The sequence below is a fragment of the Balaenoptera physalus genome (assembly GCF_965194825.1).
Source record: "Balaenoptera physalus genome assembly, chromosome: 4".
NCBI lineage: Eukaryota > Metazoa > Chordata > Mammalia > Artiodactyla > Balaenopteridae > Balaenoptera > Balaenoptera physalus.
In genome coordinates, this window is record NC_138891.1 from 22,320,578 (window position 1) to 22,335,103 (window position 14,526).

Sequence of the window (14,526 nt, forward strand, 5' to 3'; positions counted from 1 at the left end):
TGCACATGGCCAGTTTGGGCATCTCAGTCAACTGTCGGGAAACCCAGGGTCCTTGGGCATCTCCTCAGGAGCCCTGATGGGAGGGGAGGTAGCACCCCTGAGCTGCAACTCCCCAGTGTGCGTGTGTGCACACCCATGCACACGTACACGTATACACACACACACATGCCTACATATACACACGCACATGCCCCTGCCCTCACAGCAGCTCCCTTCTATCTATTTGACATATTGGTTTCCTTCTAAGAGTTTGCTGAACAGAAGACTTCATGGTTTAAAAGGAAAAAGACTGTTTAAAAATAACGAGTCTAGATCCTGGGTAGAGATGGATCTTTTGTTCATGCCCACTGAAGGGAAGAATACCTACAAACTTCCATTTTTACAGCAGATCTGGGGGATGTTCTGCCTCAGTCATGGCCCCAGCACAGCTTAGGCATATTTCAGACACTTAATAAACACTTGCTCAGAGATTCCTTTTGTTGTTTTTAAGGAAAAGATGAATAATTGTTTATATTTTTATTATGAAAGATTTCAAACAAACCAAAGTAGAGGGGAGAGTACAAGGAACCCGGCACACCCATCACGCAGATTCAACAATTGTCAAGGTTTTGCTGCATCTACTCCATGTACATCTTTTTTTTGCCTTGATATTTTAAAGAAAGTCTTATTCATTTCTTAGAGACCATTTGTAAGTAAAAGGGAGCATGCCCTTCAAGAGAGTGTTTCATTTCCTAAGCTTTACATTCTACGGTAAGAAGCTAAGTGCTGAGCCCACCTCCTGCTAACCTCTGATCGTGCATAAAATGTCACCCAAGCCAAAACGTCACTGTCTTATAGAAATGATATAGAAACAGGATAATACTGGAACTGCTAAATTTCTACGCTTGTTACAAACATCATTAAGCTTTCTATCTCTAGCCAAAGCTTTGACCTCCTTTACGCCTGTGAATTCTCCAGATGTCTTCAGATGCCAATATAAATCTTTAATTATTTTTTTAAGAAAGTTTACCTGGAAGATTTCGAAAAACACTGAGATTGATTCGCTCATAACTCAAGGTAATAATGACTTCAAGAGTAAGAACAGTTCAGATTCACTGAGTGCTGTTTCTCTGAGAATTCCAGCCTCATCTCTATAGTAGTAGGTGATTAAACTTCACACTGTGTGCTACCTGGTGGGGGATAAATACTAGTGTGCCCATGAGTGAGACCAGCAGTTACCAACAGTTCATAGAGCTGCTTTCAGTTCAGAGGATGAACGTCTCCGATGGTCGCATCTCCACCCCTTCCGCTGTCCTGCCCTGGTAGCCAAGCATCACTTCCCTCACCCTCTTTCCCCATTTCACTTCTGACACATTTCTTCCTGAATCCCTCTTTGGTCATTATCCCATTCCTTCTCCTAAAGGACCAAGAAGAAGAGGTCCAAGCTGGATGCTTGGACCACAGCAGAATCCAGGAAGGACCTTGGCTGGTCTTTTGGATTCTAAATTGTATAAAGTCAGCTTTTATCCTAAGGGAATAATTTCAAGTAATAACAGGCAACCCAGAAGGTAAAAGGACTATATACCTGTATCCTAAGTTGAAAAGAGAAATAGGTTCAAGTTGGCCTGAGCTGGTGTATGAATGCCAGTGCTTTGCTCAACTACTGTTCACTACTATTGGTTGAGAACTTGCCCGGTCTAAGAATTCACCAATGGCTGCCCATCAGGATCACCTGGGAAGATGTAAAAACTACAGATTTCTGGGCCTCATCTCAGACCCTGAATCTCTGAGTGGTTTTAAACCTTGGATTTCCTCTCAGGGGGCTGTTTGGAGAAAGACTTCAATGGTTTAAGAAATTTGAAAGCTACTGTTTAAGCACCTACCCCTCATGAGGTAGGAAAAGTCAAGGCCGGGCCCGAGCACAGCCTCCTCGTGCATAGGTGTTAGGGAGAAGGCAAAGCACCTCCTTGTTTTGCACTTAATGAGGCCACCACACATGGAGGAATGGCATCCAAAACAGAAACTTTGTAGCATCTGAGCAAGAAACTCTGCCCATGAAAACCGTGGAGCCTGCGCAATAAAAATACACAGGTTGCTGATGACTGGATGAAAGACAAAGGAGCCCACTGGCGGACTCCTCGTTCTTGCCGTCAACAACACTTCTCAGCCCGACACATGCACAGAGGGGGTCTCAAGTCGCCCTCTAGTAACCCTGGCCGTATTGTAATATCATTAGCACTGCCGTTTTGACCCCATCCCCACCCCTGTGGGTTTCGCTTAGGTGCTCAGGGGAAGGATTCAAAATGGTGCCTGGTGGAAGTCCAAATAAGGAACTGCCGATGACACGATCATAGGGGAGGAAAAGGGAGTCACCCTCATCTAAGCCGCAGAAGATTAACCCCATATTAACAACCTAAGCTGCCCCTACTGCGTGCCCCTCACTCCCAAGGACGCCCCACTCTTCTCCTTCGAGTGTGTAACTTTTGCTGCTGCCCTAAATAAACTGCTTCTTTATGTGCTCTCCCACACACACTGTGCTTCTAATAAACTCTGTGCCTGCTTTACAATCTTGGTCTCTTTGTTGAATTCTTTCCTCAAAGAAGACAAGGACTGAGGTCCTTTTGCTCCCCAAAATCCCTCATGGCATAGGCGATGACGTGGAGGCCCAGAGAGGTTAAGTGACTTGTCTAAGATTACACGGTTGGAAAGCAATCACAAGGGTTAGATTATTGGATGGATGTGTGGAAGATCAAGTTGGGAGGTGAAAACAGAGATTCTGAGTTTAGGTAACCAAGGTAGAAGCAGAGAAGTAAAGAATTTTATGGGGGGAACTTAGGAGCTAAGTTTTAGGTAAGGTGGCTCTGGGGGCCATGCTGTGTGGACCTTTGGTAGTATTTGGGGTGATAGTTAAGACATGCCTTGGAACCAACCAGGAATGCTGTCCCATAGTGGAACCTCCCTTGGGACGCTTCACTCACTTCATTCTCCCAAGAAACCCACGAGATAAGTACTATATTATTCTCCATTTTACCAGTGAAGAACCTGGCTCAGAGAGGCTGTGTCACTTGCCCTCGATTATATAGTGAGGAAGCAATAGAGGTGGTAATTGAACCCAGGATGGCCTGGCTCCAGGACCAGCACCGTGCTCCACAAGCTCTGGGCTGGCCCGTCCCATCACGTCAGACCACGCCAGTTTGTGCACTTCCAGTGGCTGCCCAAGATACCAGTAACTTGTGACTCTACGTTTCCCCTGGAGCCACAGGGGCTTCTGGATCCAGCTGGATGAGCCCTCCCTGTTTGGGGCAGCTTATGTTCCCCAGGGCTCAGGTACACTGCCCCCACCAGACAGCAGTTGTTTTCTAGGCTTAGAGCTCTACAAGAATTCGGAGCTGGAGCAACCACGTTCCAAAGCTGGACATTTTCTGATAGCTTCAGCTTTGCGTCATATGAATGTACCTGGGCATGTCCAAGCCACACAGCCTGCAGGCCCCAGGGCATAGGGGTAGATAAATGCTCTCTCTGCTGCTGTGAACCCTCCTAGGCATCTAGGCCAACATTCATAGAGCCCAGGGTTCCCCACTGTATTTGCCATGGACTCAACCCATAAAAGACTGGTGGTCAAAAAAATTGTTTAAAGGGGAGCTCATGATCAGCTAAGTTTGAGAAATGAGCAATTAAAACCAAGACAGGCTGGATGCTTTCTATACTGAAGAATTTCACAGAGACTTTAATCTGGGAAAAATGCTGTGTAACTCCAAGAGCAGGACAGAAGATGCAGCCTTTCCCAATCTTAGGTGGCTGTAGAATCCTCTGTGGTGGGATCTCCAGCTGGCCAGGGTTCCCCAGAACATAATACAGGAAGGGTTGACAAAACCCTTTCTGAGGCATTTATCTCTGTCACCTGGTCCCTGCAATTATGGTAATAACCCTTGTTTAATTTTTCTCCCTTTAAGGCAACTGCTGGCCTGTTTGGAAAGGAGAAGACTAGACAGGACCAAGTGGTCAACTATTTCTGACTTCAAAATGAATCCTTCCTTAAAACTGCTAAAAGCCACAAAAGAATGTTTTCTGCATTCTAGTCGGTATAAACACGTGCTTGTGCTAGGCAGGGGCTAACGTGTTACACTCCAATTCATGTTTCTCTCCTTCTGCCCCAGAAACACAGCCTAATGAGCCAGGTGACATCTAACTTCAGCTCCATCGCTGGACACTAGGGTCCAGATCTGGAAGCAGCAGAGAGCAGTAGCTATAAGTAGAGTTATTACTAATTGCATCCGGCTATTTTGAGGCTTAAATATGATGGTGTTTGTGAAGAGATCTGCCCAGTGGCTGGTGGCTTGTGGTAATGGCCCCATAAATGGTAGCTGCTGGCACCATCATAATCAACTCCCTGATCTCATAAGCTGGTTTCCTCAGAGCCCTTTGCATTTTTCCAGATACTCCCTGCACATCTGGTCCCTGAATCCCTGCCCCTCTCCTTCCAGCCCCAGCCTTGCCTGCTTTAGCATGTTCTCTTCCTTCTTGCCTCCTTCCTCACCTGCTTTCCAGGCCCAGGGTTTAACCCGCAGGAGGTACTACCTGGCATTTTCCTCTTTTTCATGGGGTTCATTATTTTTTTCTCCAAAGTCTCAGCTCTGTGAGGACAAGGATGATTTGTCTCTTTGCTCCCGTGTCCCCATAGAACCAGGCCCAGGGCTGGGCACGCAGTAGGAGCTCAAGAGATACTTATGGTCTGGTTAACGTGGGCACCGTGGTCTAGGACGGTGGTTCTCAAAGTGAGGCCCCTGGGCTGGCAGCAACCACAGCACGTGGAACCCTCTTAGAAATGTAAATTCTGGGATCCACCCTAGACCTACAGGGGATTGGGCCCCTCTTGTTTTTACAAGCCTTCCAAGCGATTCTGTGCATGCCAAAGTTTAGAACTTCTGGCATAAAAGAGTGAGGGTCAGATCCAGGCATAAATCCTGTCTCTGATCTCCCAGCTATGTGACCTCAGAGAAGTCACTTTCCCTTTCTGAGCCTCAGTTTCTCACAGTAAAATGGGGGAAAGAAAGCTTATCTCATAGGGTTATTTATGGAAGGATTCAGTTAAAATGATGGCAAAAATGCTTCACACAGTGCCGAGGAGCTGGTGGGTATTTGATGCACATTGGCCTCCACTCCTTGGCCTTTTCCACTCTGGTCGAACAGTGGTCAGATCGGCATTCAGTCCAGAGTGAAATATTCAGCTCATGTTTATGCATCTCCACAGCCATCTGCCACTCAATGGAGCCCAAGTGTCCTGGGCTCTGAAGAAACAGTCAGAATGGTGGCTGTGAAGGAGGGTGGCCTCCCTCCCTCACAGCCCTGGCCTGTCACATGGGCGTTTAATCCAGCCTGGCCAAACCTTTGTTTGCATGGACTGGTTTCCTCATTCCATAGGTTGGCCAAAGGGTAGAAACGACTTTAGTTCCTGCTCTAGCCCTCTGTGCTGAGTGAGGAGGAGTTTCGGCTGTGCTAAACCATGCTGGAGCCACAGTTAGGAGATGAGGAAAGAAAACCACAGGTCATGTGCTAACCAGATGAAACGGAGGGGAGGGCACCAGGCAAAACTGCAGTTGACCCTTGAAAGACACCGGTTTGAACTGCACGGGTCCACTTACACGTGGATTTTTTTCAATAGTAATTACAGAACTACACCATCTGTGGTTGGTTAAATCCACGGATGCAGAACCATGGATATGGAGGAACTACATATATACGGAGGGCCAACCATAAGTTACACGCAGAGTTTTGACTGCACGGAGAGCAGGGCCCCTAACACACCGCTGCTGCCTCCGCCCCCCCTGTTGTTCAAGGGTCAACTGTACTAAGGAAGAATTGGGAATTACAGAGAAATTTAGAAGTCTAAATTTAAGTGGTCTTCAGAGAGCAAGTCTATTTTCACTCCACAGATGTGGAAATCAAAGCCCAGAGAATTTAAGTGGCTGGTTCAGAGTTGCCCAGCTAGGACAGGGCTCCTGACACTTTGCCTACAAACACATTCTGTTTATCGCTCACAACTAAAACACATTCTGTTTAAGCCTCCTCAAATGGAAATTATTGCTTGTCCCTGGTTGCCCAGAGAGGTAGATCACAGCTAAAAATGTTTACTGCCAAGAGAACAGGTTTGTCCTGGAAACACCACCCCCAGTCAGTCTTTCCAACCAGAGCCGGAGAACCTTATTAGGGGCTCTATGCAAATTGAATCAAACATTGCTTCTTCTCTGGGTTGAAAAATGGCTTGGCCTCTTGGCTACCCTTCACCGTGTGTGCAGGCTAGTTAATCATGTCACCTCTGTTCCATCCCGGGGAAGGGAGGCAAACATTCTGTTGGTGGATTTGTGATATTTCTAATCAAAAGGAAACGTTTAACTGCAGCTGTAGAATACACAGGCATACACACACAGATTACAAAAACACTTACTCTTTGTACTTTGCAGGGAAAATTATTTTCCTGGTATGGTATTTGAACACCAGGGTTATCAAATATGTTTCATCTGCTTTTCTGGATTAAAGGTATCTCCGAGCCTGATTTATAGCCAGGTGAAATGAATTTCTATCTCAGAGGAAAACGTCCAAAGGCAAGCTATTTCTGAATAATATATATGGCTTATAGCTGCTGCAGAAGAAAAAAAAAAAAACCACTGAAGTGACTTTATTAAAGCATACTTTTCATAACTGCATTTTGAACAATGCAGGCCATAAAGTTGAAATATGAGTATGCTACTCAACATTAAAATGCTTTGTAATATGCTTGTGGAAAAAGCTAAAGTTGTAGGCTAAAAGAGCAGACGCGATTTGTAAATTAAAGAGCAGAGATGCACACATTTTCATCATATGAAATCTGAAACCCATTCTCAGTGCAGCTTCCATGGGCTTCGAACCTGAACTCCTTAATTCACAAATCCTCAGCACTCAGGCATTGTGAGAAGCAGAGTGGAAGAGCAATCTTCTCCGTCTTTCCATGCCATTTCCTCCTCCAGATAATCCACGGAAAGAGGAACTGTCCTTGCCCCTTCCTGCCTCCTTCTCTCTTACCCTCAGGGACACCTCCAAAGGCATTCAGACCCTTCCCTAGCCAGCAGAGGCAGGCTGGAGACCCTGGGGTGCCTCCCTGCTCCCCTTGTACTTTTCACCTCCCCCCCCCATAGTCTAGTCTGCACCGTTGGGATGGGGGTCGGGGAGGAGAAGCTGACACTACACGCCAGGGGAGACGCATAGGAAGGGACCAAACTTATCTTCACCTGGGCTTTTCCCACCTACAGCACTGTCCCTGTTTGAAAGTCCAACCAGATGCCACACAAGTAAAGTCTTTGGCCAGTGTCTAACTTTATTGACTTGTGAACACTGACAGGAATCCAAATGCCGTGAAATTAACTCCTCGTTGGGTCATCAGACGTTCATTCATTCATTCATTCATTCATGTATTCATTCATTCATTCCTACCCAGGGACTCCGAGTGACTCTCTTGCAATGTATCTGAGGGTCCTGCCTGCCTGCTTCGGAGGTCCCCATCCTGATGAACTTTGCTCAGCACGAAGCTCCCCCTCCCCTAACCCCACACTGAGCACCTGCACCTGGAACCGAGCTATGGCAAGTGCTTGGGGGTTAGAAGCAGGCAGACCAGGCTCCTCTCTGAGCAACACCAATTTCCAGCCACAAGTGATCCCAGGAACGTTCCTCCACTTCTCTGACCTTCAGATTCCTCACTCCTTAAAATGGCAAGCATTCCTTTGGCTTTATCCCGGACTCTACCCTAAGCTCTAGATCTTACATCAACATGCCAATTTTAATACTCCACTTCGATGTGTAATGGGCATCTGTAATCAAAAGATGTAAATCAGAATTCTTAATGCATTCCCCCCTACCCGGCACCCCTGTCCAAACTCACTCCCCGCCATGTCTTCCCCATGTCAGCTGATAGGGTCACAGCCTTCCCAGCTATTCAGGCCTAAGCCTGGGGGCTGTCTTCATTTCTTCCATTTCCTCTCACTTCATTTTTATCTGCAAGCCCTGTCAGCTTTACCACCAAAATATACACTGAATCTGTCCTCTCTTCTCCAGCCCTGGGCACCGCCCTAAACCAACCATCATCATTTCTTGCCTGAACAACCCAGAAGCTTCCTTAATGGGCCTCCGTGTTTCTAGTCTTGCCCTCTTGTGATTCATTCTTCAAGCTGTAGTCATAGCGAACCTTAAAGAATATGAATAAGATGGATTAAGTCTGCCCATCATAAGGTCTGACCTACCCCTGGGCTCACCACACACCCAGCACACCAGCCTTTGCTGTGCCCTGTGCCCGGAACAACACTTCTCAGCATCCAAGCCTCGGCTCCAATGTCACCCCCTCAGACAAACTTCCCTGACCACCCATCACTCTCCACCCAAGAATTCCTTTTTATTTTCTTTAAAGCACTTACCACTACCCAAATAGTCTTAAACTATTACCCTCTCTCTCTCCCACTAGCGTGCCCACTCCACAAGGGCAGGGAACTTGTTGCCTCATTTACCACCGCTTCACCGATGCCTAGAGCTCTTCCTGGCGTGTCATAGGTGCTCAAGGCATTTGTTGAAACTGAATTAATTAAATGACATAATGTATAGAGAGCTCACGCTGGCACGATGCTTATCATGGCATGAGAATGGCTTGTACATGTGCTCACCTCTGATGTTACACTTTGGATCCCTACAGTCAGGACAGGCTTTTGAACACTGTGGGTAATCAGGAAAGATTTCCTGGCAAAGACCACTCAGGTGGCAGCTGCTTGACTTCAGCCTCTAAGGCTACCGCTTTCCTGGTAGAATTTTCCAGAGACCCAGTAGGACTTTTTGCAGTAGCCACTGCTCTTTTAAATCTGTACATGTTGATTTCAATGAAAAGATGCTCTTCATAGAAGATGACCTTCACCTTCTTTTGTGAATTAAGAGAAGAACTGGATTTTTCCTAATGGTTACAATTTATTGAACAAAGATTTCCTAAAATATGTCTAAGTTAAACGTTAACTGACTACTTTTATTTTTATTTACTTATCTATTTATTTATTTATGGCTGTGCTGGGTCTTCGTTGCTGCGCGCGGGCTTTCTCTAGTTGCGGCGAGCGGGGGCTACTCTTGGTTGTGGTGCGCGGGCTTCTCATTGCGGTGGCTTCTCTTGTTACAGAGTGCGGGCTTCAGTAGTTGTGGCGCACGGGCTCAGTAGTTGTGGCTCACGGGCCTAGTTGCCCCTCGGCATGTGGGATCTTCCTGGAACAGGGATCAAACCCGTGTCCCCTGCATTGGCAGGCGGATTCTTAACCACTGGGCCACCAGGGAAGCCTCTGAGTACTTTTAGAACAGATGCCTTCCATTATACATGCCTGTCTTCCTGATTAAAGTTACATGGTGGGGTTTTATTTCTTAGGCTCACCCCCCGCTTCTTCTCCACTTAGTTACCAAATCTAGTCAGTTTCCTGCTATGGACAACCCCTTGGACACCCTCCTTGGCACTGCTCTCACATCTCCCCAGGACGACTGCAACCACTTCCTCCTTCAGTTCTCTGACTGTCTCTGCTGATCTATTCACGCCCTGGCTGTCAGGGTGCTCATGGCCCTTCTCTCCTCTGTACACAGTTCTTCCCAGGACCCTCTCCTTACCTGATGTCCTTGGGTGATGATCACACATGGTGTCACACCTCTTCAAGATCCAGCCCTGGTACCTTTCTGACTCTTCTTACCCCTGTGCCCGCCCTTGCACTTCACCCCCTGGTAATAAGCCTCCTGCTTCCTTTGGCCACCCACATCCTCATCAGCCTGACCTTGGCACGTGCTCATAGGTCCAGACCCGACTCTATCCTTGCGTGGAGCACTCCTCTCCTTCCTTCAAAACCCCACCCAGAAGTACTCAGGAAGCCTTCAATGATCCACCTATTGTAGCTCCCTCCACCCTCACTGCCACACACACTGTTTTAAAAAATTATGTACATTTCAGGTGTACAGCATCATAATTCAACATCTGTATAGACCGCAGAGTGATCACCACCACAAGTCTAGGTACCATCCATCACCATACAGCACACACACTTCCGGTCACCATTGTTCTATTGTCACTATAGCCCTTTCAGGCCCAAGGGACAGAATCACCCACTGTCCCATCTGTGGCAGACTATACTTTCTTTAATGGCTGCAACAACACCACCTCTCATCCTACAGGCTGGTCTTACAATATGATTTTGACATTTTGAGAGGCTGGGTCTATGTACCTTCCCCTTGAATGTGGGTGGGCTCATGACTGCTTCAACCAATAGAATACAGCGGAAGTGATGCTGTGTGACTTCTGAGTCTGGGTTATAAAAGGTCATTCAGCCACTGCCTCCTGTCTCTTTAGACACAGCCAGAGTGCTATGAGGAAACGCAGGCCACATGGGTCACCACGTGTAGGTATCCACAGCCCCTTCTGAGGTCTCAGCAGCTGGCCAGCACCAACTGCCAGACACAGGAGCCAGAAGCCTTTGAGATGGCTCTGGCCCCAGCCACTGTCCTACTGCAATGGAATGAGCGCCTCCTAGCAAGAACCCCCTATGTGAACCTGGTCAGCTCCCATAACTATGAGAGACAATGATAAAATCACTGTATAATAAAATCAAGCCACCACATTTTGGGGGTGATTTATCACACTATAATAGAGAACAGGAATGCAATTTGTACACAGCTATAGCTTGACTGTACCAGTTTGAGCTCCTTGAGAACAGAGGCTGGGCCCGGGCCTGCTGCAGATGGCACCGTCCTTGGCTTCCACGGGCGACGTCTAAAGCTTTGGTAAAGAAGCTGAATGATTCCCCATGTACGTGCTGTGCTGGTCTCACTCCAGGGCAGAGTGAATGGACTCTCCCCCAGCGTTCTTTCACAGCACGGGGACCTCACTTTGAGAGGTCTGCCCTTCAGATTGAAGACCACTCCTCCACTCCCCGACCCCCTGATCCAAGCTGAAGGTGGACCTCGGGGCATGACAGATTCCTCAGGGTAGAGGAGTTCATCAGCTGCTCTCCTCACTGTCAAGAAAGAGTCTAGGGCCTCAGGAAACACGAGGTCTAAGAAGGCAGGAGAGGAGGTACCATTGACCCTTGTCACCCATTCTCTGAACAGCGAATGGCTTTGAAAAATTGGGGCAAACACAAAGGTTGCCCTGGCGTGTCATTGCTGAGGCTGGCAGCCAGGTCATGTGGGGAGGCTGCGGGTGGAGTGAGTCACCAACCGGGAACAAAGACAGTTTGTCCCCAGACCCACCTCTCGACAGGAGTATCTCCTTCCTAGGGAACCAGCCGCCAGGCCCACAGAGAAAACCGACTCCCTGGTGCTAGGGATTAACATCTAAGAAAGAGACAGCTCTTTGGCAGGGAATGGAGTTATACTTAGTGATATTTCCATATCTGGGGATTTGGGAGGATCTCCACATATGCTCTTCCCAAATGCGAAGGGCCTCGCGCTCAAAAGGGCAAGAAGGCAAGCTTCACTGACTTGTCAGTGTTGGGAAAGCAACCCCTGTCTTTTGAGGTGGATGTGGAGGAAATTGTACAGATCTGCTGGGTTGAGTTTTGGTTTTTTTTTTTTTGGCCACACCGCATGGCATAGTTCCCTGATCAGGGATTGAACCCACGTACCCTGTATTGAAAGCGTGGAGTCTTAACCCCTGGACCACCAGGGAAGTCCCTGCTGGGTTGCTTTCAGCAGATTCAGTTGTGGGAGGCAGCCCCACCCGGCTGCTTCTGGCTGAGCCCTTGAGACCTGTCTCCAGTCACTGCCAGTGCCTGTCTGCCCCACTTGTGTCCCCATGGGCAGGTGAGAGGGGTCAGGTGTCCCATCTCCACGGTGGGAAGGTGACTCTGGCTGAGTCGCTTCTGCACAGAGCCTCATGGATTCAAGCTGGGGCAAGCTCCTGGGATACTGTAGGCCGTCAGCAGCTGGGTAAACCGAGGCACCAAGCACATGCACATTCTGGGTTTACCTAGTACCACCCCCTATGGTGTTAACCTCCATCAGGAAAGTGGGAGCCCACCCCTCTCCACTGCAGAGACTCATACAAAGAGGTCAACCCGTTTGCTCATTAGAGTGAAATTAATGTAGTTAAGATGTTGAATTGGAAGTCATGACTGTAACTCTAAGAGATAAGAGGTGTCCGATACCAAGGAGAACTGGAAAGGCCACTCCCTCCAAAACCTCCTGGACAGAGACATCCAAACATCACATTCACGACCCACGAACCCCTCCCCCACAAGGAGGGTATAAGTGGGTGTGAAAGAGTCCAGAGGAAGGCTGCTTTTAGGAAGAGGATTTTTTGGACAGAGCTGACAGGGTGCCCTGCATCCTGGCATCCCCCAGAGGGAATAGGGGATGGTGACAGGAGTGCTTGCCTCTCACCTTAAGACTAGAAAGAGGGGCTCCAGGGGCCCACCCTGTACAGCCGAAAACTAAACCGAGACTCGATTTTGTACCTAAAGTCACCATAGGACTTTATATAATTTAAGAATAAGCAACAAAGGACACAAAATTGCTTTCTTATTATATTCCCTGAGTTGGGCTTGTCCAGCTTACTGCTGAAAGCTTGAAACCACCAAATAACCCTTGTTAAAGTACTTTCAATCATTCAAAACAACGACCAACATCATCTGGAGAAACAGGCAAGGCTGGTGTTATTTCTCTATCTGGTGGATGAGGAGATTGGTTCAGAAAGATTAAAAAATTGGTCAAGGTCAGAGAGAAAGCCTCAGCTGGCCCACTGGTTTGGTTTCCTCCTCTGTATGATCTTGTTCAGAATTCTGGTTCTGAGCTCAGCTCCAGCCCATTTACTCACGTATGGAAACAGGATTCCATTTCTAGTCTCACTCAGGGTACTAAAAGCAGGGGCGACAGGGTTAAGGCTCTGATAGGGGGATTTTTGTCTCCTCCCTCCTCTCCCAAGTATATTGGTAACATTCTGTAGCCAGGAGGGTAAAAAAAGCTATCCAGTGTTGTAAACATGTCTAAAGTACATGAAGAAATTTCCAATCTCTGTAAATTGCAAAACATGTCACATGGGCTCTCCTTGTTTGTTGACACGGTGGAAGTGTCATCAAGCTAGAAGTGAATTGCACAGAAAAACCCACAATTCCCATTCTTGATGAGACTTCCCATCATCACATCCAAATTATTGGGCCTCAGACCGCACCCGCAGCCATTTTTTCTCATGCTTCACGTAGGGAAGTTCCAGCTGGGAACTCCCTATGCGGAGAGATCTAAAGCTAGAAAAGGTGATCAGGAGGTTATTGCAGAAATAAGGACAGACAGCCAGTGCTCCTTGCTGGGGCCTGGCCTATAATATCTGCCCCCAAAAGTGAGCTCCCCTCTGTGGGCCCACTTGCTCTGGTTTTGTGTGTTTTCTGCCAGCCCCACAAGAGATCCCACAGGAGAGTCATCTCAGGACACATGGTGATGGAGCCCCTGGCTTGGAGTCTAGTTCAGAAGTCAGGTGAGCAGTGAGTTGTTTGATGTATATGATGAAAGCCTTTCCTAGTGTGATTTTCTCTAGGCTGAGAGATTTGTTATCTACTCTTTTTCTGCTTCTCCACTACAAGATTAATAAAAGAGCAATGCAGGGGTCATTTGTGCATAATATCCGATCCAACTGGTTATCTAAGAGATGGGAATCACAAGGCAGGGGAGCTACTGCATTTTCCTCTCAAGTCTGGCTTTCCTCACATATGCATGTGTGTGTGTGTGTGTTTGTGTGTGTGTGTGTGTGTGTGTGTATGTGCCTCCTCCATTCAGTGAATCTTTTCTGTACGCCAAGCACATTCTAGACATAACCTCATTTATTATTGTTCCCAACTTGCCGATGAGGAATCTGAGCGTCAGAGAATGAGTATGACTTGCCTGATATTACACAGCTGGTAAGGAGCGAGGAACAAGGCTTGCACACAGGTCTGGGGAACTCCACAGTGGCACTGCCAGGAGGGCCAGACCACAGTCCTTCCAAAGTTGCCCTCCCTCTCCCTTTCCCACCTCCTCCCCATTTCCCACCTCCTCCCCCTTTCCCACCTCTGGCATCCCCCTTACCCAGGGCCTTCATGTAGCCTTCAAAGTTGTCGTTACTCTCCATCTCCCAGGTTCCACTGTGGTCCCTTGTCATGGTGGTGGCCTTTGGTTACCGTGGGTGTGTGCTGGATGGCAAGGAGCAGGCTTCAGGGCGAACGTGTTAGAATGAGCTACTTTTATAATCCAGTGGACCAGGTTTATGGCTTTGAAGATAACACGCTCAAAGGTCACAAGCACAGCCCAAAGGAACTTTCCTTTCCTTTGCAAAGTTCAGCAGGACCATGAGCAACCCATGCTCAAAACCTGACGTGTCCAGGCATGGGTGTCCTTGTGACCTCCAACATACACAAGGCCTGGAACAGCTCATTTTTGTCTGGCTGGGCTCCCACAGAGCTCCTGGCCCCATGCAGAATACTCTGTCCAGCAAACACCTAGTACCCACCCTACATGCACAACAGGCCATCAGCTCCCAGGCTTCAA

At 47.9% G+C, this 14,526-nt stretch overlaps 1 protein-coding gene across 1 annotated transcript in view; it reads right to left on the reverse strand.

Annotated features, from left to right (window-relative positions):
* Positions 1-14,230, reverse strand: part of RBP2 (retinol binding protein 2) — a 29,802-nt gene extending 15,572 nt beyond the window's left edge. The window contains exon 1 of the mRNA XM_082461361.1: positions 14,068-14,230. Coding sequence (XP_082317487.1) covers positions 14,068-14,140 — 73 coding nt within the window. The 5' untranslated portion in view covers positions 14,141-14,230. The remainder of the gene's footprint in view (positions 1-14,067) is intronic.
* Between the last annotated feature and the right edge of the window lie 296 nt (positions 14,231-14,526).